The sequence below is a fragment of the Dromiciops gliroides genome, chromosome 2 (genome assembly GCF_019393635.1).
Source record: "Dromiciops gliroides isolate mDroGli1 chromosome 2, mDroGli1.pri, whole genome shotgun sequence".
Taxonomy (NCBI): Eukaryota; Metazoa; Chordata; class Mammalia; order Microbiotheria; family Microbiotheriidae; genus Dromiciops; species Dromiciops gliroides.
Genome location: NC_057862.1, coordinates 608,297,926 through 608,322,134, shown reverse-complemented (window position 1 = coordinate 608,322,134; position 24,209 = coordinate 608,297,926). Strand labels below are relative to the sequence as shown.

The 24,209-nt window shown below is 37.2% G+C and overlaps 1 protein-coding gene across 2 annotated transcripts in view; it reads left to right on the top strand.

Annotated features, from left to right (window-relative positions):
- The window catches only part of PPM1B (protein phosphatase, Mg2+/Mn2+ dependent 1B), a 74,088-nt gene that overhangs the window by 28,905 nt on the left and 20,974 nt on the right, over positions 1-24,209 (top strand). For both annotated transcript variants that reach the window (XM_043984453.1, XM_043984452.1), the window contains exon 2: positions 13,536-14,395. In XM_043984453.1, coding sequence (XP_043840388.1) covers positions 13,550-14,395 — 846 coding nt within the window. In that variant the 5' untranslated portion in view covers positions 13,536-13,549. The remainder of the gene's footprint in view (positions 1-13,535; positions 14,396-24,209) is intronic.

Genomic DNA, 24,209 nt, shown 5'->3' with positions numbered 1-24,209 from the left:
AATGAAATCTCTGGATCAGAGGACAAGAACATTTTAGTCATTTTATTTGTCTATTTTCACATTGCTGTCCAAAATAGTTTTACTGATTTGCTAATTCACAGCTCCACCAATAATGTATCTTCCCCATAACCCCTCTTAATACTTGTCATCTTTGCCAGTTTTTAGGGCATGAGGTAAAACCTCAAAGTTGTTTTGATTTCCATTTCTCTTATTTGTGATTTGGAATATTCTTTCATATGGTTGTTAACAATTTACAATTCTTTTGAAATGCCGCTAGGTTTTTCCGTTCATAGTTTAAAGAGGCAAAAAGCTAATAAACACTTTGAGGAGATTACTATTAGGTAGCTGAACATTTTAAATTTAATTTTTCTACTTATTGGCACTGGAACATTTTTAATATTACAGTGAATTTGGATTTCATCATTTAGACTCAACTATGTCACCTGGTTGCCCACAGGCCCATATTACCAGTTACTTATTAGGCATTTTGCATTCAATGTCCTGGAGATGGGCAACTAGGTGGTGCAGTGGATAAAGCATCAGCTCTGGATTAAGGAGGACCTGAGTTCAAATCTGGCCTCAGACACTTGATACTTACTAGCTTTGTGACCCTGGGCAAGTCACTTAACTCTCACTGCTCCACAAATACAAAAAACAATGTCCTGGAGATATATCTTAGTATTTATTACTGGAGATATTTTAGTATTTCTTTAAGAAAACTCATTATGTTCCCCCTCATACCTCCACCCTTCTTCCTAATTTAGCTGTTAGTTTCAAAAATACCACTATTATTCCATGATACCAGGTTCATAATCTTAGTTGTAACCTCAGCTCCTCATACATACATTTTTTTTTCTTTTTCTGAACTTACATAAACAAAATGGATAGTTCCATATAAAGTAGAATAGAAACAAGCTTGAACATAAAACTGCAAATCACAAAGCTTGCTTTTCTTTTCTTTTCTTTTTTTTTTTAGTGAGGCAATTGGGGTTAAGTGACTTGCCCAGGGTCACACAGCTAGTGTTAAGTGTCTGAGGCCGGATTTGAACTCAGGTATTCCTGACTCCAGGGCCGGTGCTCTATCCACTGTGCCACCTAGCTGCCCCTGCTTGCTTTTCTTTTTAAGTGTATAAAAAAACAGTCTAAGTTGCTAAGTGGCAGAGAGTCAGGATGGGAATTGTAGGCCTCAGAGTCCAAATCCTGCAGGCTTTATTGTATAGCTTTTTGGACCCTCATCACTAGTTATCTAGATTATTACAGCCCTCACCTACTTGTTCTTTTTCCTTATCCTTCATTTTTTTGTCAAAGTGATTATCTTCTAACAGATTTGATCAGAGATTGGAGTGAGGAAGACCTGAGTTGAAATACAGCTTCATACATTCAGTCGGTATGTGACCTTGGGCAAGTTACTTGACTATCATTTACTGCCTCATTTTCCTCTCCTGTAAAATGGGGTTCATAATAGCACCTGTCTCCCAGGGTTGTTAAGAGATTCAGATGAGATAATATTTGTAAAATACTTAACACCGTGCCCTGTACTTAGTAGGCACTTAATAAGTGCTTATTCCCTCACCACTCTCCTTGTCAATCAACTCCACACGATCCCTTTTGCCTGTAGGGGTAGCAGATTTAAATTTTTGGCTTCAGGGGTGGGAAGCATGAACTCCTCTGTTTGGCTTATAGAACTTGGCTCCAACCTATCTTTCCAACTTTATTAACTGCTATCACTTCCACCTTACCCCCACATATACACTGTATGGTCCAGTCAAACTGGGCTTCCTCTCTGTTCATGACACATTACATTCCATCACTCATCTGTCTTTGCATTCACTGTCCTCCAAGCCTGGAATGCAGTTACTACTTCCCTATCTCATAGAATTCTTTTTTCCTTTAAGTCCATGTTCAAGTATCACTTCTAGTTGAAGCCTTTTATCATGCTTCATTATTAGTCTGGAACACTTGATTTCAAGTACAGCCTATGATATGTGTATACTAGCTATGTGACCTTAAAAATGTCACTTAATCTTTTAATTCCTCTAGGCAGCTCTCTTAAGACTAAATTGCTGATGTGTTTACCTAAGTTGGTAAAGGAAGTTTCCTCATCAGGGATCTTCCTGAGGGCAAGAACTGTCTTTGCATTTGTACTTTTATCACTTGCTTATTATTAGCACATTGGGCAAGGTAGGTGGTGTAGTGGATAAAACAGTGGTCCCAAAGTTGGGAGGACCTGAGTTCAAATGTATGCAGTAGATAGAGCCTTTATCTGGTCAGGAGGACCCAAGTTCAAACCTGGCCTCAGACACTTACTAGCTATGTGACCCTGGGCAAGTCACTTAACCCAAACTGCCTTAAAAATCCTGGGCCATTTTCAGTTATCCTGATGTATATCTTGCCACTTGACCCAGATGGCTCTGGAGGAGAGAGTTAGGCTGGTGACTTTGCATAGCCCTGCCTCTTTTAAATCCAATTCACTGCAAGCCTTGACATCATCCCCATATCATGTCCTCTTTGAAAATGAAGGACAAACAACAACAGTTTGGGACATGGTGAAGGGTTAATGCTTTTTTATTCATTTTATTCTTTCTTTATATTTATTCTCTATGTGTGTATAAATAGATATCTATCCATCTATCTTTCTACCTCTCTGTATATGCTTGTATCCCCAGTGCCTGATACCTAGTTGATAATAAATTCTTGCTAATTGATGGATTAATAAGGCCATTGTTATAGAATATACACATAGGAAGTAAAGGTGAGTCTTCTGTGTGCTTACTTTAAATTGCCTCCCCCTTCAGATTTAGCTCTGGAAGGGACTTTAGCCCATCTAAAAATTTAGGCCATCCAACTCCATTTTATAAATGAGGAAATTGAGACATTAAAGAGGTAATTGACTTGCCCCAATGAAGTATTTGAACATGGGTCCTCTGACTTTACTCTTTCCAATAGTAACTAGTAAATTTATTTTGAAAATAGAATCAACATGTTGAAGTGTATTCATAATGTTTAGTCCAAGGTTGCAGTTCTTAGGGGAGTAATTGTTTTTCTGAATTTATTTTTCTTGAGGCTAATGTTTTTTGGAGTTTTAACGATTAGTTTCAAATCTTTAAAATAATTGTGCACATTTAGGCTTAGCAAATTGAATTTCCATAAATAACTTTGGCTTGTATAGTGTCTTTTGCCTATGTACCGCTAATACTATGCCAGCATCCTTTTTTTCCTTCTATATTTAGCAAATTATTTCAGAACTAGCTATGTTAAATGGCTTTTATACCAGTGACTACAGAGCAATTTAAAAATAAAATTTAAAAACCCTTGAGGTTGATTTATTGGTTCTTACCAAATTTTGAATAGGATTTTTTTTTTTGTCTTAAAGCTGGTCCACATGTCATGAATTTTTAAAGTAGCTGTGTTGCTTGAAATGTGTCGATGAATTTAAGATTTACCTTAAGACTCATAATTGAAGATGGTTTACATACCATTACTTAGAAAACAGCCCTGCTCTGTCAGTAATTAATTCTTTGACCTTGGGGAATTCACTTAATTTTCCTGAGCCAACATTTCCTTCTGTCTTGACTAAATTGTGAGGATTAAAAGGAGGATATAGTTTATGTATGTGTATAATGCTATGTAAGTGCCAGGATGTACTAGTGTTTAGGGAAGACTAGTAGTACTCTCTGCTGTGAGGGCTACAGAGCCATTTTTAGGGATGCTTTCCACCTTTGGTCACCCACTCTAACCTGTGGCTCCAAGAAGCCATAGCATGGGCAGTACCTACACCCACATAAACCCTTTTAGCAGATGGGCTAAACTAGGAAGTATGAGTTGGAGGGGAAGGAGACCAGTTTCTAAACCAAGCACGTGAAGACTTCCTGGATAGAATGGGCAGATGAGAACAGTTTGTTCCAGTGACCATCAAGGCAGCTGAAAAACAGGCTCTGAGGAGCACTTAGCACTTGTTCAGAGCCAAAGTCAAAGGCAGTCCTCTGCATCTTCAGCCATTGTTAGTCATCCTGACTTTTTTCTTGCCACTGGATTTATCCCATGACTCTGGAAAAGAGATTAAGGCCAATGACTTGCAACTTTCTCACTTAAATCCAATGTGTGAGTCAAAAGATATCACCCATACCATTTTACCATTTTTACCTACTTCAAAGTCCTGTGATGACAGGCAAGGGACAGAGTAGCAGGTGCAGATACACTGAGAGCTGTAGTCAAATACTGGTGACCTAGACCACATGGTCACCCTTTCACTGGACTGAAGCAGCAGTGGAATTGCATAGCCCCCTGGGTGTCTGAGCAGGCTTGTTTTGTTTTGTTTTGTTTTGCTTTTAAAGAACTTTTCTCTTTATGGGCATTCTCAATAGATTATCAGCCCATGCTGAAGCCATTGACCATATATCTCAGGCTGAAGTTAATCTCTCTCTAGCTAAACTTCTAATTGAAGAAGTTTCAAATGTGAGTAGGCTTCTCTTGTGTGGCAAAATGCCTAAGGTGGATTCTATTCCAGCTGTATTTACAAGGCAAGGGGGTCCACTGCTCATATAAAAGCTGACTGAAATCTTCCACGTTATATAGCAAGGGGAGGTTTTGTTAAGGATGCCTCCATTGTACATCTCCAAAAGGAAAGGGAAGTAGATTTTCCTGTGACAGTCATGGTGGTGGGGGTTTCTCTTTTAGTCATTGCTGGCAAGACTCTTGCCAGAGTTCTCCTTAATAGGTGGTGCTTCACCTGGAAGATGGTCATCTATCTTGAGAGCCAATGTGTCTTCAAAAAGGGCCAAGGAATTGTTCACATGTTGTCTGCTGTCTGACAACTCTGGGAGAAATGCCAGGAGCAGAACAGAGGTCTGTAGACAAGATTTGTCATTTTGTCCAAGGCCTCTGATGCTATCAGTCATGAGATCATGGCAAAATTTGGTTACCTGGAGAAATTCATCAGTATTATACAGCGGTTCCATGATGGCATGCTTGCTTGGGTTCTGCTCTTGCACTTTCCCAGTCATTAATGGAGTGAAGTAGGGCAATGTGTTTGCTCCCATGCTTTTTGCATTATGTTATTAGATAACTTCAATGAGGTTGAAAATGGCATCAAGGTCAGAAACTACACTGATAGCAAATTATTTAACTTGAAAAGGCCACAAGTCTTTGGTATTCGATTTTTTTGTTTGTTTGCAGATGAAATGCAGCTTCTGAGGCTAAGATGCAACAGTATGAACTGATTTCCTGCCACTTGTGCTAATCTTGGCTTGGCAATTAACACCAAGAAAATAGAGGTTCTCCACCAACCAGCAGCATACCATTCATACATGGAACCATCAGTTACAGCAAATGGAGATATTCTGAATGCTGTGGAATACCTTGGCAGTATACTTTCCAGGGATGGGCACAAAGATGATAAGGTTGATGCTCATTGCCAGAGCTAGCTCAGTGTTTGGGAGTCTCCAAAGTAAAATGGGAGAGAAGAAATAATAGGTTGCCTCCTGAACTGAAGGTCTACAGAGTCTTTGTGCTGAACTCATTGTTGTATGCCTGTGAAACCTGGGCACCATGCCAATGTCATGCCAGGAAACTGAATCACTTACATTTCAGATGTCTTAGGAAAATTTTGAAGGTCACCTGGCAAGATGAGGTATTGGACACTGAGGTCCTTTCTCTAGCTGAATCACCAGGCATTCAAACTTTATTGCAGAGAGTGCAATTCCAATGGATTGGTGTAGTTCTTCAAATGCCAAATGTACATTTCAGTAAAATGCAATTTTATGGAGAATTCACACAAGGCAAGTGCTCACATGGAGGTCAGAAAAAGTGAGACAAGGATAGTCTGAAGAACTTTGGAATCAATTATGAGACTTGGTTCATCAAGGAGGCAAAAACTGGAGAAGTGGGGTTGGGTTAGGGACTTTCAAAGAAGGGGGAAATAATCTTCCCAAGATATTAATTTCGAAATTAATTTCTCACACACCCTAGTACTAGCTTTATTCTCCTTTCCCCATCTTGGCCAGCTGGTGAAGAAATTCATCTCTACACTGTCGTCTTCTCTTGAGTTCCTTCGCCCCTTATCTTAAACTGATCTTGCCCAGCCAAGCCTCAGCCTTGGATTACTCCTACCATCCGATCTCTTTACTTTTACAAATGTGCTACTGAAAAAAGCTGGAGAAAATCATGAAACATGGTTAAGATTCCCATGGGATGAATATACGTATGGATGGAATTGCAGTCAACATCATTTGAGGAAATGTCTATATCGTTGAAATCATAATTCCATTTGGTTATTGAGTGTGGTCATTTTATATAGGAATTTTGAGTATTTGGTGCAAAAAGACAGTTTAAATTTTGTAGCTCTCTTGGTTTTATAACTTATGAACAGTTTGGTAAATATTTAAAGACTATATGATAAATTCATTGATTTCAGTTAAATTGAATTGAACCAATATTTGAGTGTCTACAATCTGCAGAATACTGTGATAACAACTTAGGAGGCTGTAAAGATGAGTATGATATGTTCCTTTCATTCGAGAAGCTTATAATCTATTAGGGAGACTAAAACATGTATATGAATGACATTACCAAACAGGATATAATCAGGAATATCAGGGATGGTAAAAGGCACCTAGGTGTCACAGTGGGTGGAGCTTCTGGTCTGGGAGTAAGAAAGACTCCTTCCTGAGTTCAAAACTGGCCTTACACACTGGCTAGCTTTGTGACCATAGGCAAGTCACTTAACCTTCTTTGCTTCAGTAATATCTGTAAAATGAGTGGAGAAGGAAACCAATCTAATATCTTTGCCAAGAAAAACTTGTTGGATTTAGCATTTAAAGAAATTGGGGATAACCTTTGGAGAGAGCTGTTTTAGTTGAGTGATGGGGTGAGGAGCCATATTTTTTTTTTTTTTTTGGTGATGCAATTGGGATTAAGTGACTTGCCCAGGGTCACAGAGTTAGTAATTGTCAAGTGTCTGAGGTTGGATTTGAACTTGGGTCCTCCCGACTCCAGGGCTGTTGCTCTATCCACTGCGCTACCTAGCTGCCCCAAGAAGCCATATTAAAGGGTTGAATTATGTGTGGAAAAATTGATAGAATAAATGTAGATGGCTCTTTCTAATAAGTTGGCTATGAAAAGGAACAGAAACAATAATTGGAGGGTCAGGCTGGCAGGGTCTGGTTGAGGGAGTCCTTAGCATCTTTATAGGTAAAAGACAGAAATCTAATGAATAGAGATTTAAGGGTGAGAAAAAGACTAGAGGGGGTAAACGTGGGGAGATGGGAGAGGTATGTCATAAAGAGCACAAATGGAATGGGTTGTCTTTGATGAAAAGGCCTGTTAATTTCTTTTTTTTTTTCTTTTTTTTCCAGTGAGGCAATTGGGGTTAAGTGACTTGCCCAGGGTCACACAGCTAGTAAGTGTTAAGTATCTGAGGTCGGATTTGAACTCAGGTACTCCTGACTCCAGGGCCAGTGCTTTACCCACTGCACCACCTAGCTGCCCCAGGCTTGTTAATTTCAATAAAGATTTGAACAAAGGTGGAAAGAATGGGGGATGATGAAAGGTGGAGGTTTTGAGTAGTGTAGTAGGATATGGTAACATTTATTCATTTATTTATTTTTTGGCGAGGCAATGAGGGTTAAGTGACTTGCCTAACGTCACACAGCTAGGTAAGTGTCAAGTGTCTGAGGCCGGATTTGATCTCCCTTCCTCTTGAATCCAGGGCCAGTGCTTTATCCACTGTGCAGGGTATGGTGACATTTTTTAAGTTGTGTAAGGGATCTTAGTGGGTATCTAGTCCAACTAATAGGTATGAGTCATAGCAGATTATAGAAGATTTCAAATGCAAGACTGGGAATTTTATTTTGTCCTAGAGATATTAGGGAGCCACTGAAGATTTTTGAGTGAGGGAGAGGTGATATGATCAAAGCAGGTTCTAGGAATATGAGTTTGGTAGCTGTGTGAAGGATGGATCAATGAGAAAGGAAACTGGAAGCAAGGAAGTCAATTAGGAGCTTATATTAGTCTAGAGCAAAGCTTCTTAAACTGGGTTGACCCCATATGGGTTGTACAGTCGAATGTGGGTGTCATAAAAAATTTGGCAGCAGTAAAAGGTTATGTATACCTGTTTTATATACGTGGGGTCATGTAAAAATTTCTTGGACGAAAAGGGGTCATGAGTGGAAAAAGTTTAAGAGGCCTTGGTCTAGAGTGGAGGTGATAAGGGAACTAAGGTGGTAACCATATGAGAGTGAAGAGCAGGGAGGAATGTCAATTGAAGGAAGAATTTTCCCTACAAAAACATAACCTAACAAGCTTTGCTTGAAATTTCTATATAGTATGGTTCTAAACCATTGCTTTCTGAAGTAGTCCATTTAACTGGTAGGAAGTGACCATCCTGCCAGTTATGGAGGTTATCACCAAAAAATTGGCCTGAATGGGATAGAATTTTAATTTTTTTGGTGGGGGCCGGGAACAACCATGGAGAGAAAAGTTTCAAAATCAAGGAAATGTTCAGGGGTGACATGCTGAAGAGAGGCTAAAGGGAACGAGATTTGAAAAACACTAGATTTAGCATTTTAGGGATCACTGACAATTAAATCAGTGGTGAAACAGGGATGTCCATTATCATCTCTATTAATATTGTACTAGTAATGTTAGCTATAGCAATAAGAGAAGAAACAGGAATTAAAGGAATTAGAATACGCAAGGAGGAAACAAAATTATTACTCTTTGCAGATGATATGATGGTATACTTAGAGAATCCTAGAGTCAACTAAAAAACTGCTTGAAACAACAACTTTAGCATACAAATCATCAGCATTTCTATATATGACCAACAAAGCTCAGCAGCAAGAGATAGAAAGAGAAATTCCATTTAAAGCAATGGTAGACAACATAAAATACTTGGGAGTCCACCTGCCAAGATAAACCCAGGAACTCTATGAACACAATTACAAAATACTTTTCACACAAAATCAGATCTATGTAATTGGGAAAATATCAATTGTTCATGGATAGGTTAAGCTAATATAACAAAAATGACAATTCTACCTAAATTAATTTACTTATTCAGTGCCAAACCTATCAGACTACCTAAAAATTATTTTATAGAACAAAAAGTCAAGAATATCAAGGGAACTACTGGAGTTGTTTGAGTTAGGGGAGTAATATGGTCAGTGTGCACTTAAGGGAAATCATTTGTTAGCATTGTGCAGAATGAACTATAGATTTGAGGTAGGGAGACCAAGTAGGAGGCTGTGGGAACAATTTAGGTGAAAGGTGATGAAAGCCTGAACTTAAGTAGAGAGAAGAAGAAGATGTGAGAGATGTTATGAAGCAAGATAAAATAGAAAGATTTTGCAAGTGATTGACTTTTATGGGATGAGGGAGAGAGGAATAGAAATAATGGCAAACTTATGAATCCAAAACACTGGAAGGGTGGTGGTACTTTGCATAGAAGTAAGGAAGTTGGAAAGCAGAAAGTTTAAGAGGAAAGATTTTGAGTTCTGTTTTGGACATAATGAATTTGAGATGTCCTTAGTACATCCATCCAGTTTGAAATGAAGTAAGAGAAGGCTTTGAATAGCTTTTTGGAGAGTGAGCCAAGTCAGGGAAGATGAAAAAGGTCCCCACTGCTTTGGGACAACATGAATGTACCCAGTCAGCTCAGTTGTGAGACTTAATCAGCAGCTAGTGTGAAGGAGTGGAAGTAGATTGTGGAAGTAATCCACCTTGATGTTAATCTAAAGAACAATGTTGATAGAATAAAAAGGCAAGGAAGGCAGCTAGGTGGCTAAGTGGATAGAGCACTGGCCCTGGATTCAGGAGGTCCTGAGTTCAAATTCAGCCTCAGACAGACCCTTCACACTACTAGCTTGTGTGACCCCAATCGCCTCACTAAAAAAAAAAAAAAGCCAAGGGAATGGGGAATGGCATATTTGGGGATGAAAACTTCTCTTATTCTATTCATTTCTTCTATTAATACAACTTAAGATTCCATTATCTTTTTTGACTGCTATATTTTAATAAATCCTCCAGAACTTTTTTATGTGAACTCTTCTTTAGCTACTTTCTAAACTTTTGCTGTTGATTCCCCACCCCCATTCAACTACAGTTCTTGAATTATAATAATAACAACAATAATATTATTATTATAATTCAAGTACTATAGGACTTGGTGAAATATAAGCATTATGATGATAACTATGATCATGATGATCATGATGATGATGTCTAATGCATCCCCATGGTCTGCTGTTACTGTCATGGAATCTGATGTTAAGCTGAAATCGAAATGGGGGCCATTAACCAGACATAATGGCCTTGTGGGCCATTTATTGACTGATTTTTTTTTTAACTTATTTTGTTAAATAGTTCCCATTTTCATTTTAATCTGGTTTGGTCTGCACTTGGGAATGTTGTAGACCACATGTCTGATACAGTGCGCATTTGAATCTTGTCTGTACAATGTACCTATTTAATAGCCTCATCTGAGAAGGAAATTAGGTTCTTTTGGCATAATTATTTTTTTAATGAACCTTTGCTGATTCAGTGACCATCACTTCTTCCTCCAAATGCCCACAATCTGTCTTGTACAATACTATAATTTCTGAGTTTTCTATTAAAGGGTGATAACATGTTCTCCGAATGTAGTAGTCAGTAGGTTTTTTTTCCATTTGCAAAGAACGGAACCAATAGAAGAGAAAAAATTAGAAAAAGTAGAACTTTTTACTCTTCCTGTATATTCTGCTTTGAAATCATTTAATTATTTTCAATGGTTAGGATTAATGTTTCCATTATACACTTAATGTTACATGTGTTTGGTTCTTATTTCTGACTTAAAATTTCATAAGCGTAAAGTTTATTTTTCTTTTCTTTCCTTTTAATCTTTACATGAAAAGATAGTTTTCAACATTTGTTTTTATGATATTTTGAGTTTCAAATTTTTCTCACTCCCTTCCCTTCCCCCTCCCCAAGACAGAAAGAAAGCAGTCTGATGGGTTATATATGTACAGTCACATTAAAAATATTTCTGCAATAGTCATGTTGTTAAAGAAGATTCAGGACAAAAGGGAAAAACCTCAAAAAAGAAAAAAAAAATTAGAAACAATATGGTTCGATCTGCATTCAGATTCCACAGTTCTTTTTTCTGCATGTGGAGAGCATTTTCTGTAAAGTTCATTTTTTAAAAGTATATCTCAACTATGACAATGGATATGTTGCTTAAAACTATAGGTTTTAGAGCAGTTGCTAATCTGCAATGGAAGAGCATTTCTTTACTAGGAGCTCATTATACAGGTAAAATAATAGATCTGGACCAAAAATCACTCCTAAAATTTACCCATTTTTTTCAGAAACCAGATTATTTGATTAAAGGCCACAATGCATTGGTACCTTTTAGAATATATTCATCATTATTTTTGTGATTTATAAGTATATATTCCAAGATTGCTCTCCTAAAGATCCTAACAGTGAAACTGTTCAACCTATTTCTCTGTAACCTGACTATATCGAGTTAGTGTTTTTACTTTTTTTTTTTTTACCAATTTTAATGATTATGTAGTAGCACCTTAAAATTGTTCTCATTTTCATTTCTCTAGTTATCAGTAGGTTTGAATATTTTAAAAAGGATTGCTTAAAATAAGTGAAAGCAGCATGCTGTTCATTGGTTTCAGAGCCAAGAAGATAATAAACTTCACCTCTCATACTGTCTGTCTTATTGTGAGCAAGTCATTTTACTTCTCAGTACTCTAGGCAACATTCTAAGATGATAAATTTCAGAGATGGTACCAACTTTTCATCTAGGAAATCATTGCTTCCAAAACTTATCCTTATAATTTATGCATCCATTAAAAATTATCTGTGCCTTTTAATTCCATTAAATAATTATATAAGCTTATAAGTGTATATTCAGTGTAGCAACTCTAACATCTATTCTAAGATTTTTTTTATGCTTTTTAAATGTTATTTCCATACTAATGAAAGAGCCATAGATATCCTAAGCCTGTTAAAACCATTGCTAGGTAGATGTGACAAAGCTCTAATTGAAAGTGGCTGAGCCAAGTTGATTATGTCAAAGCTTCTTAAACTGTGGGTCATGACCCCGTGTGGGGTTGTATAACTGGTATTTTTAGAATTTTATTTTCCCAAATTACATGTAAAAAACAAATCTTGACATCAATTTTTTTTAAAAAAACTTTGTGTTCCAAATTCTTCTCCCCCAACCATTCCCCCAAGAGCTCAAACAATTCAATATAAGCTATACATGAACAGTCATGCAAAACAAGGGGTCGTATAACTGAATGTGAGGGTTGCAAAAAACTTGGCAACAATAAAAGGTTATGTGTACCTATTTTATATACCTATATACTCAGGGTCTTGTAAAATTTCTTAGTCAAAAAAAGGGATCACAAGTTGAAAAAGAACCATTCTTGGGAAAATGTATCCATGAGAGAAATTGTAGATAATTCAATCTTTCACAACAAAGTTCAGTATGTAGATAAAAGGTTTATTAGGATTTTGATTGAATTTTTTTCCCCTATCAATTAATTTTAGTGATTTTGAATGGATACTAATTGGTATATTAGCTAGGATATATAAAACACAGGACAGATTCTACATATTCTCACCTTTCTTCCTGAAGGCTGTCCCTTATACCTGCCTTCATCTCTGAAATTTATCCTGTCGAAAACAAAATCTCAAAGCCATACTTCTTGGTTTATAGTATTAGACAAGCACATGTCCTTAGTTATTTTATAAGAGAATAATTTGGTTTTTAAAAAGTTTTTAGTCAGTTTTGGAAAGCTGATTATATCAATGACTTTGAATAAATTTGGTGTAAGGGGCTAAAATTCTAGCTATACTATCCAAAATATCTAATGAGTAGTCGCCAATAAATTAGAAGCTTTAGCAAGAGTATTTAGGTGTTTAAATATTTCTTAAAGAGAGGTCAGGAACCAAAAAGGACCCAACGCTTCCTCCTTCCAGAAACCTGTGAAACTGGGAACATCCCATCCACATGCACACATAGCTCCAAGCTAATTGGCTGGTAGCTATAACTCTGTGTGTGTGTGTGTGTGTGTTTGATAGACAGTACCCACGAGCAAACATCACTTCCTGACACAAAGGGAAAGCCCCATGGCTTGCCCTCAGATGCCTTCTCCTCATGGTGGAGCTTTCCTACAGTAACTCTCCAGCATGTGGCTTCACTCCAATCATTACAGTGGTCTTTAGCTAAGTTTTTATTTGATACCCTTTCTCTCCCCAACCCTATGTTAGTGCTTGTAAAATATTACTGCAAGAACTGTGATTTCAAGGATTTCTTACACACTGACACACACATACAGATAGATAGGTAAGCTATTACAATTTGGTAAATGTGTTTATTTCATTAAAAAATTTATGTAATAAACCTGATTAGTATTAGTGTCTTTTAATGAGGCAGAATGTTACGGCCAGGCTTTTAACAATTTGAATCATTTTATGTGCATGTGTGTAATATGTATTTTCTTTTTAAATTGAAACACCTATCCTTTTTTTTTTCCTTCCAGATTCAGTACTAAACATGGGTGCATTTTTGGACAAACCCAAAACTGAGAAACACAATGCTCACGGTGCTGGGAATGGTTTGCGTTATGGCCTAAGCAGCATGCAAGGATGGAGAGTGGAAATGGAAGATGCTCACACAGCGGTTGTAGGTATTCCTCATGGCTTGGACAACTGGTCATTTTTTGCTGTTTATGATGGTCATGCTGGATCTCGAGTGGCAAATTATTGCTCAACACATTTATTAGAACATATTACTAATAATGAAGATTTTAGGGCAGCAGAAAAACCTGGATCTGCTCTTGAACCTTCAGTGGAAAATGTTAAGAGTGGAATCAGAACTGGCTTCTTGAAAATTGATGAATACATGCGTAACTTTTCAGATCTCAGAAATGGGATGGACAGGAGTGGCTCAACTGCAGTAGGAGTTATGATTTCACCTGAACATGTCTACTTTATCAACTGTGGAGATTCACGTGCTGTTCTTTATAGGAATGGACAAGTCTGCTTTTCAACCCAGGATCACAAGCCTTGCAATCCCAGGGAGAAGGAGCGCATCCAGAATGCAGGAGGCAGCGTGATGATACAGCGTGTTAATGGTTCATTAGCAGTTTCTCGAGCTCTGGGGGACTATGATTACAAGTGTGTGGATGGCAAGGGCCCTACGGAACAACTTGTTTCTCCAGAGCCTGAGGTTTATGAAATTTTAAGAGCAGAAGAGGACGAATTTATCATCTTGGCTTGTGATGGGATCTGGGATGTTATGAGCAATGAGGAGCTCTGTGAATTTGTTAAATCTAGGCTTGAGGTATCTGATGACCTGGAAAAAGTATGCAATTGGGTTGTGGACACTTGTTTACATAAGGTATGTAAAAATTGCTACTAATGAATTGTCGTATTAGGTTTGAAATAATATATTAAATAGGAACTAGGGTTGTCTAAGCAGTAACATTTAGAGTAGATTAAAGATTGCATTAGGAGAGACTTTTGTCCCAAAGTCTTTTGTTAAGCACAGTTGATATTGTACTGTTTTCCTATAATTATCTTCATGGCAGTGGGTGGTGGTGAGTTCAGAAAGCTCCCTAAACTTAATGTAATTGTTGATGGGAATAATTCTAACCTGAACTTGAAGTTTATACTAGTTGGATTGTTTTAGGATGTCTTTCTGTGGCATAGCCACACCTTTCTTCTAGGTAATGTTTTGAAGTCAGAGAGAGTCACAGACTATCAGCTAGCATTTATTAAGCAGCCACTGTATGTGCCAGGCAAGTGTTGGGAATCTAAAGTCCAAAAATAAATAAATAAATAAAATTTCACAGGGTATGTACAAATTAATTTGGAGATAACCTCAGGGGAGAGGCACTTAAATGAAGGAGATTTGGGAAAGTCTTCTTGCAGAAGATAGGTCTTTAGCTGAAACTTGAAGGAAGCCAGCATTGGGAGACACAAAGGGGAGGTCTCCAGCCAAGGAGAACAATACCTCCCAATACCTTGGGCGATGGAATGTCTTGTGGAAGGAATAGCAAGAAGGCCAACATCCCTAAATTTCTGAGTATGTGGAGAAGAGTAAAGTATAAGAAGATTGAAAAGGTAGCAAGGGGCCAAATTGGGAAGGGCTTGAAAAACCAAATAAAGGATTTTATGTTTGACCCAGGAGGGTGGTAGGAGGTGATAGGAGGGTGTCACTGGAGCTTATTGAAAGGTGAATGGGCAGTGATATGGTCAGACCTTCAATATATGTCCCAAGAATGACAGTTATCAACTAATATTAGGTGATTTCCAATTACTTTGTTTTGACTTGATGCCAGTGCTCTTAACTTTTTTCTTTTAACTATTGTTCATTATAAAAGGAATGGCTTTTTGAATTTTTAAGTTTATGTATTTGTCAACCGAATTATCTTGATGTGTTTTCTATTTGGTTGTAAGTCACAACCTACCCAAGCCTTTTTGAATAACCTGACTTCACCGAAGGATGCATTATTTCTGTCAGTCTAATGAACTTGCTTTTTGTTTATAATATTCTATTTAGTTTCCTAATACAAGTGTCTTTAAAATATTGTTGTTTCCTTAACAATTAGGCCTTTTTCTTTGGTATCTTTTTTGTTTGTTTATTTGGCTTTTTGATTAACCCAGCTATATGTGATTCTCAGTTATTTTTTCCATGTATGCATTTTTTCCTAACTAGTCAAATACCAGCTGTGTGACCCTGGGGAAGTCACTTAACCCTGATTGCCTTAAACTTCTGGGGCCATCTCCAGTTATCCTGATATATATCTTGCTACAGGACCCAAATGGCTCTGGAGGAGAAAGTGAGGTTGGTGACCTTGCACAGCCCTCACTCACTTAAATCCAGTTCAGTGCAAGCCATGACATCACTTTATCATGTTCCTCTTTGAGAACTAAATACCAGCAACAACTAGTTGCTTCTAGTAGAGTGAGAGTTATTTGATGAAAACTTTTTTCCTTTTATACTTTTTGTAGTATATACTTTTTATAGTTTTTGTAGTAACATGAATAAGAATAGTTGAAACTTGCCAATTTGTGTTTTTTGCCCATTGTAAGGTTTTTATTTTTTGTTTTGTAGTTCTGCAACCTTTTATTGAATAAAGGATCCACATGAAACTCCATTCTCATTTTTATGACACAGATTTTGTAAACCCTGTGACAGGACAAAATGTACTTGAAAGTAACTGCTCAGGAGCCCAGAACTTCTGAGAGAATATCCCATGGTTTGAAATTGTATAGGATCTTTGAATCAGCCAGAGAGCTTCCTTTAGCTCTCCTATATTCTTATTGATACCTGAGTATTATGTTACAGTCTTGCCTTACACGTGTCAAGGATTGACATGTGCTTTGTCTCCTTGAGACCTTGTTCCTTTTTACAGAACTCTTGGTCTGGAGACTTGGCTATACTTTTTTTGCCCACTTTGTTTCTTTGCTTTAAAATGTTTAAATCTTGATTTGTTGTATTTTCAATTGTTCCATTATTAACCTCTGCAATATTTTTGTATTTCAACATTTGTGATACTTTAGTAACTCTAATTTTGTCCCCTAAATTCCTAGTAACTATTTCATTTTCTAATTTATTCTATGGTGGTTTAGTCTCTCATTTGGTTCTATTCAAGACTTTGCCTTATGATTGGTCTGAGTAGGACATCTGTAGAGCATTTATTATTGGTTGATGTTAGAAGTTAAAATTTAGGCTGTAATCTGAAATAATCATAGAAAACATCAAGTTAAAATCATAACTTGAAGTCCAATATAATATTTTGTTGTAAAAATTCAGAGTTTGTTGTAAGCTACCTTTAGAGAAGGAAATTGTGGGTTCTGTGATTCTCTAAATTATTTAAAAGCCTGGATCCAAAAAAGGCTTTCCTAAGGTGGAATGATATACTCGTTTTACCTAGAGCTAAATTACTCATGCAGTGGACTATCTGTTTTGTGTCAGGAGCCTGTATTTTTATGCCTTACAGTATTTGTACATAAATTATGTGACTCTTTGTTAATCACTCCACTTGCCCCCACTCACTATATGAGAAATCAAGCATTAGGGCCAAAGAAAATTTCAATGAATGTGTCTTTCATTGACTCTTTGTTAGGTTGTATTTGTATATTAAGCTTCTTGCTTATGGGTAATAAATGAAGAAATAAAAGTATTTGTTTTAGACACAGGTTCATTTAAGAGATATCACTGCATTGAACATTAGAGAAGGAATTTTTTTTTTAATGTCCTTATTTGCAGCTTAGGGTAAGGGTTAAATTAAGCTTCTAAGAATTGCTGAGCTAATGTCAGGTAAGAGGGGAAGATAAAAAGAAATGTCAGATATGTCCTGAGCCCAAGAGTTAAATGGAAGATTAAGTGCCTCAAGTAATAATCATTGTAAGTCAACAGACATTTATTAAGTGCTCAATGTGTGCCTGGCACTGGCACTTTGAATTATAAAAGTTATTAGGAGTGAATGATCCTTTTATTTATTAAATATTGTTATGACTTAGCAAATAAACCCAAGAAACTGACAACCCAGAAGAGACATTCTAGCAAAACAGTTAAATGAAACAGTAGAAGAAAGTAAGTTTGACAGTATGTGAATCCTTACTCTTTTGTAGCTCATTAAAAGAAAGGTAGGGCATGTACTTTAATTAAATTAGTCCCAAACTTTATTTGTTGTATTAGCCCTGGATTTTGTTGCCTTCAAATGTTGTCCTCATTCATATTGCAGTGTTTTACTCTGCCTTTGGTTCTGCTGAGAAATGTGTTGCCTGGAGTGTTTGGAGGAGGTTTCACAAGGATATGGGATTTGAAATGGATTGAAATTGCAGTTTTTAGGGAGTTGAAAAGTAAGCCCTTTTTAGTGAGCTGATAGGAATAGTATGAGAAAAAGTATGGAGCCAGGAGAAGAATTTCATCCTAGGACAGTAACCAACTGTTTAGCAGTATTGGTACATAAAGGCTGGAAATAGAAAGCTTCTTGAGGCCTGAAATAATGGCCTGGAATATAAAAATAAAGTGTTAATTTTGCTGTATAGATAGTTGGAATCCATTGAATGTTGTTGGGAGGATTAGGCATACATTAGTGTAATTTTTTTGGAAGATAGAGTATTGGGGCTCAAAATGGATTTGGAAAAGATTGAGAAGCTAGGAGATAGGAAGTGATTCATTTAGTTGTGGCCTAAACCTTAGTGGTGCTAGAAGGAGTAGAAATGAATAGATATGAGTGATTTTTTTTCCCCCCCAAATGAAGAGTCTGTCAGCTATGGAAGATGACTGAGAGGGGGGGGAAATGATGAAATTTTTGAGCCTAAGTGATTGGAATAAATGGAACACCATTAGAGGGTGAATCCATTCACCCATTCCTGCCCTGGCAAGAAGAAAACATTTTGGGAATCTTTCTCCCCCCCCCCCCCCCCCCCCCAATGTTCCTCTTCTCCCCCATAACTAAATATTAGTTGGGGAAGTGGGACTTAGGAGTGGAGTTGGCAAGATAGGTATTTCGTTCCTAGAGAAGTTGGTAAAGAAATGATTACTGTGAGAAGTAGTGGATCTTTTCAGCTTGTTTGATATAGACACTCACTGGTGGGGATCTTGAGTTATAGTTTGGTTTTGGAATGAAAGTAAGCTACTTTATAGTATTCTGAGATTTATTATAGAGAAATATAGATGGTTATTATAATTTGGAATTCTCATAATTCAAAGGTGAAGCTACATGAAAACAACAAACATTTAATGGGATAGGGACTGGACCTTTGATTTCATTGAAGGGAAAACCAGAATGAGAGATCTATCTTATAATTCAGTCACCTTCCTTTGAAGGTTTGGGAGTTGCCTAGGGCAGTAAGAGGTTTTGTGACTTGGTTAAGTGACTTGCCTCTGGTCACTTAGCCAGTATATGTCTGGTATTTAACAGAGTTCTATGGTGCATCATCTCTAAACTAACTGCTTTGTAAAGCCAGATTTTCACATACTATAGTCCTACTTATTCACAAAACTAGTTCAGATCCTTTATGACTCTTGCCTGGACTATTGTGAATAGCCTACTGCCTGAAGTCTCTTGCTTAATAAATACTTGTTGACTGACCTCTATTTTGAACTGTGGAAGAGTCTGTATGCATACATACTGGGATCAGGAAATGGTTTATTTAGAATGTGGTACTTGAGCTGAGTTTTGAAGGAAGCACCTCTGTGAGTAAAGAGTCCATTCAAGGTGATAGCCAGAGCATAAGCACAGAGGTAAGACGATGGATGTACAAGCATGTTCCCCAGTCACCTCTTTGAGTATAAATTACAGAATTGTAGTCTATGTGCATCAAGGAAGGCAATTCTTCTATGGAACTTCCCACAAGAGTGAAATCACATGTTCCAAATGCAATTAAAAATTGCCAGTACTTAGCCTGACAAATAATGTTCCCTAAAATAAGATATTGCTATAATAACCTAGACTTTAAAATTTGAAGATATTTGCCTTATGGAATTATGCCTTAATTAAGCCAACCACTTGGTTATTCATGGTAACTGAGGAGTAGAGGTAATTGAAGCCCAATAGTTCTAAAATATTATACTACTCCATAGTTTCAATCTATTCTTCCACTAATATCTTACAAAATCTCAACTAATGCATAAAACTGGTTTGTTTCATTTAATTTTTCTTTTTTTTTTTCCCCACCCACCATCTGCTGTAGATACTAATGAACACTGAAATTGCCAAAAGGCAGATGGCCAAAAAGAGAAGGACCAGAACCAAGACATCAAGAATTGGTACACTGGAGCTTCAATCCCTAATCATTTCAGAAAATTCACTATTTTTTGAAGTAGTACCCTCTGTAGTTTTATTTTTCTTTGTTTCAGTTTTTCTAGAGGCAAAGACCAAAAAATGCATGGCAATCCTATGTGGTGGAAGAGAGGAATTGTTAGTTATTCTAGTCAATTAGATAGTCAACAAGCATTTATGTTCTTATAGTGTGTCAGACATTGTGCTAGATGCTTGGAATGCATTTATTAACAAAAAAAGAAAGACTGTCTCTGCCCTTGATCTAATATAGGAAGACAACACATGAATGGAAAATGAAAATGAGTGAGGGGAAGGAAGGTATCTTGTGGGGACATCATGGAGAAGTTTGGATTGCAGCCTAGTGAGAAATGAAGACAAAACTGGCCTGTGCACCCTCCTTAAAATGGAAGTTCTGTGCAGAGCTAGTCAGTCAGGGCTGCGAGGGCTTCTGAGGTGGGAAGAAATTGAAATGATTCTTCAGGATTTCTGAGAGATCAAAGAATAGTTAATGATGTGAATAGAATGAATTCATGGCATTTGCCAAAGTCAAGTCATTGGTGTTGCACTTTTAGGGTTGAGAAAGTATTTTCCTCACTTGCAGTCTTGTGTTAGGTAGTCAAAGCATTGCTGTCTCCATTTTACAGATGATGAAACTGAGGCACAAAGCTGTGAAGTGAATTGCCAAGATTCACACAGTCGCAGACACAGCATTTGTACTTGACTGTTATATAAAAGTTCATAGGATGAGTATTGTTCTCACTGCACAATTCTATCCCTCAAATTGTAATAATTACATAAAGGTATAATGGGAGATGATTTACCACCTATATGTTTATTATTAAACATTGGGTGAAAAATGCATTTATCTAATCCTCCATCTTGCAAAATATTTAGATATTCCTTCATAAATTCTTATGATTTCAGCATATTTTTGTTCATTAACCAACTTAAGCTATTCCTGATTTAAAATTTATGATCAGAAGTGAAGGCAATATGATTAACTCCTTTGAATTAAGTGAAGAGTACTTGGGTTATTATCAACATGCTTTAATTTTGCTAATTCAAATAACTGATAATTTGATAGAAATTTATAGAAAGCAAATAGGATATTCAGATGTTTATTATTGATATAGTACTGTAACTTAAACATTTTTCCAAGTACCAAATATAAAGTTTTAATTCATAGAGAATTAGAAGTCCACATAAGGGGGCAGCTAGCTAGCGCAGTGGATAGAGCACCGGCCCTGGAGTCAGGAGTACCTGAGTTCAAGTCCAGCCTCAGACACTTAACACTTACTAGCTGTGTGACCCTGGGCAAGTCACTTAACCCCAATTGCCTCACTAAAAAAACAAAAACAGAAGTCCACATAAATATAAAAGTAGAGCAGATGGATGAATGATTATTTCTGGTAGGTAATTGTCTTTTCCATCTACTGATTCTTTGTATTTGAAAGACATGCCTTGCAATTACTTCCTATTATTGCCTAAGAGAAAAGGGGGTACCTTATCATGTAGCACTTCTGGCTCATGGTTAAATTTTCTGCTTGGCTTTAGAACAACAGGGTAGCTTTAACAGTATGGTTTTAGCAGCATGCTAACTTTTGGACTTTTGTGTATATAACCTATGTAGGATAGATGAATGGGACATAATAACTCAAGTGAGAATTGGAATGGCACCCCCTGCTGGAGAGAGATTTCAGGGAAGCTCCACCATGAGGAGAAACCATGTGATAAAGAAACCGTGTGACTTGAGCATCTGGAAGTTACTGCCTGTTAGTTGTGTCAATCAGTGCTACCAACCAATTATTTTGGAGGGGTGTGTGTGTGTGTGTGTGTGTGTGTGTGTGTGTGCGCGCGCGCGCACGCGCGGCCCTGTTTCCTGTTTCACAAGAGGCTTCTGGAGGAAGACCTGGGAAGGTTGGCCTCTTGGGTTCCTGACCTTGGTATGGCGGGTCAGATGCTGAGGTCTCTTAGAGATAGTTAGCTTTTTACCTGTCTCTCTCCTCACCAACTTCTAATTGCACTTTAATAAATTCTTAAAAGTCTAAACTCATGCTAAAGCTTCTAATTTAAGGTGACAACTCATTAGATTTTAATAGATTTTAGACATCATAGCTAGAATTTTAGCCCCTTAAAAGAGGTAGAGGGGGGACAGCTAGGTGGTGCAGTGGATAGAGCACTGGCCCTGGATTCAGGAGGACCTGAGTTCAAATCCAGCTTCAGACACTTGATACTTACTAGCTGTGTGACCCTGGGCAAGTCACTTAACCCCTCATTGCCCTGCAAAAAAAAAAAAGGCAAAAAAAACAACAAACAAAAGAGGTAGAGGCTCTAGCTCTGTATAGAATATTTGTCTCCTTTGTTATGGTCAGCCTTACCTCTCTAGATTGTGTTATCCTAATTATTGTTTTTGGTAAGGGAATAAATAGCCAGAAAGATAGGTGTTTGAGTCAGTCATTTTTTATACTTTTATACATTTTATACTTATATAAGTAATCACTAGTTGCCCTAAAGCTTGTCAATCTTGTTCTTAGAGTGGATTTGGAGGATAATTTCATAAATTTTCACCTTGAAAATTTTTATTTGAAAACCATGTAGACTTTATAATTCTTCATCACAAAAAAGAACTTGATAACCAAGTTTAAAAGATTGTACTTGATTGGTTATTATTTTTTTTCAATCACAGGGACCTGTATTTGCTGCTAGTAATCTTTGTGACCTAGGACATGTCTCTTTTCTTTTTTTGGACCTTAGCTTCACCTGCAAAGTGTTGTTCTCTAAGCTTCCTTCTGGATAGAAATCTGAACCTGAAATGGCAGGGATTGCGTAGATCACAGTATGCTAAAGCTAGAAGAGACCTCAGAGATCATCTAATCCATATCTTCTCTCTCCCCCCCCCCCCTCCATTAGAACATTCAGGCCCAGAGTGCTGAAAGTAACTTCCCAAGCCAAGACATTAAACTAGCTTCTCCAATTTAAAAAAACTCTTTTCTCTGTACTTCCCTTCTAACCCCTCCCCTGTGCCCCAATCCCAGACAAGAAGCCATTGGGTTTCTGCTTGAGTTTTGTTGATGGAGAACCTCCCAAGACAGTCAATTGCACTTAGAGACAGCTCTTAACTGTTAAGAAGTTGGCTTGTCTGGTCAGTTAAATTGCCTAGAAATTTGCTCCCCCATAAATAACTTCAACTTTATGTTCTTCATTCTGATGTCTGTGTGGGGTCAAGCAAAATTTATTATTTTCTATAAAACAGTCCCTATCACCCTTTTAAATCTTTTGGATTAAATAATCACAAATCCAGTACCCATAACAGTTATTTATCCTTTCTTAATCTAACGAAGGGGAATGAAGAACAAAACAGCATTGGATTTAGTGGTAAAGAGGTCATTAGAGTTTTTGAATAGAAGATGGTTAGTGAAATGATATAGTAAAAAAACCCAACAGATTACAAAAGGTTGAGGAGTGGGTATGTGGTGAAGCAGTGGATATTCTGCAATGTCTTCTGCCTTCTGGAAATGTGGTGATGATGGGGAGAGGAAATTAGTGACCGGCTTAAAGGGCAGACCAAATTTGGACAAAAGTAAAAGATTCTTTATTAAACAGGGATCCCCGAAGTTAGCTCTCATTCTAAAGTAAGCTTTGGGGGGGGGATTAAAACATTTCAGACAATAAAAGCCTATTTCATTGGAATCAAATATGGGGAACCTTGTCAGATTAGTTTAGCTTTCCTCCTAAGGAAATGCTTGAAGAAACTAAATCAGGAAATCCCTTACATACCATCTCCCATCTACATAGAAGGATTTGAATTTGTTTGGCTGAGAGGTCTGATCTGATTTTCCATTCAGCGATTTTTTTTTTTTTTTTTTGGTGAGGCAGTTGGGGTTAAGTGACTTGCCTAGGGTCATAGAGCTAGTGTTAAGTGTCTGATGTCAAATTTGAACTGGGGTCCTCCTGACTCCAGGGCCAGTGCTCTATCCATTGTGCCAACTAGCTGCCCCACCATTCAGCAAATATTGAGTGGACTAAAACTACCTTGGATTTGATAGAATCCTACAATTTGCCATCACTCTTCTTCCTTAAACAAAGATTCTGACCACCACAAACTCCACCCTCGCTTCCACTATAGCAAAACTTCTGAAATTGTGAATGGCATAACTGAATGTGGGAGTTGTGAAACAATTTGGCAGTAAACATTTGATTTGTATACCTATTTCATATACCTATATACATGGAATTGAGTAAAAATTTCTTAGGGTGAAAAGGGGTCACAAGTGGAAAAGGTTTAAAATGCCCTGTACTTTACCACCTGGACGATTAAAATTATGCACTTTTTTCTGCATACCTTGCAATATTCTGTTTTCATTTACAGAAACTTTTGTATATGTGTTAAACACCGGAGGCATATGAATTCAT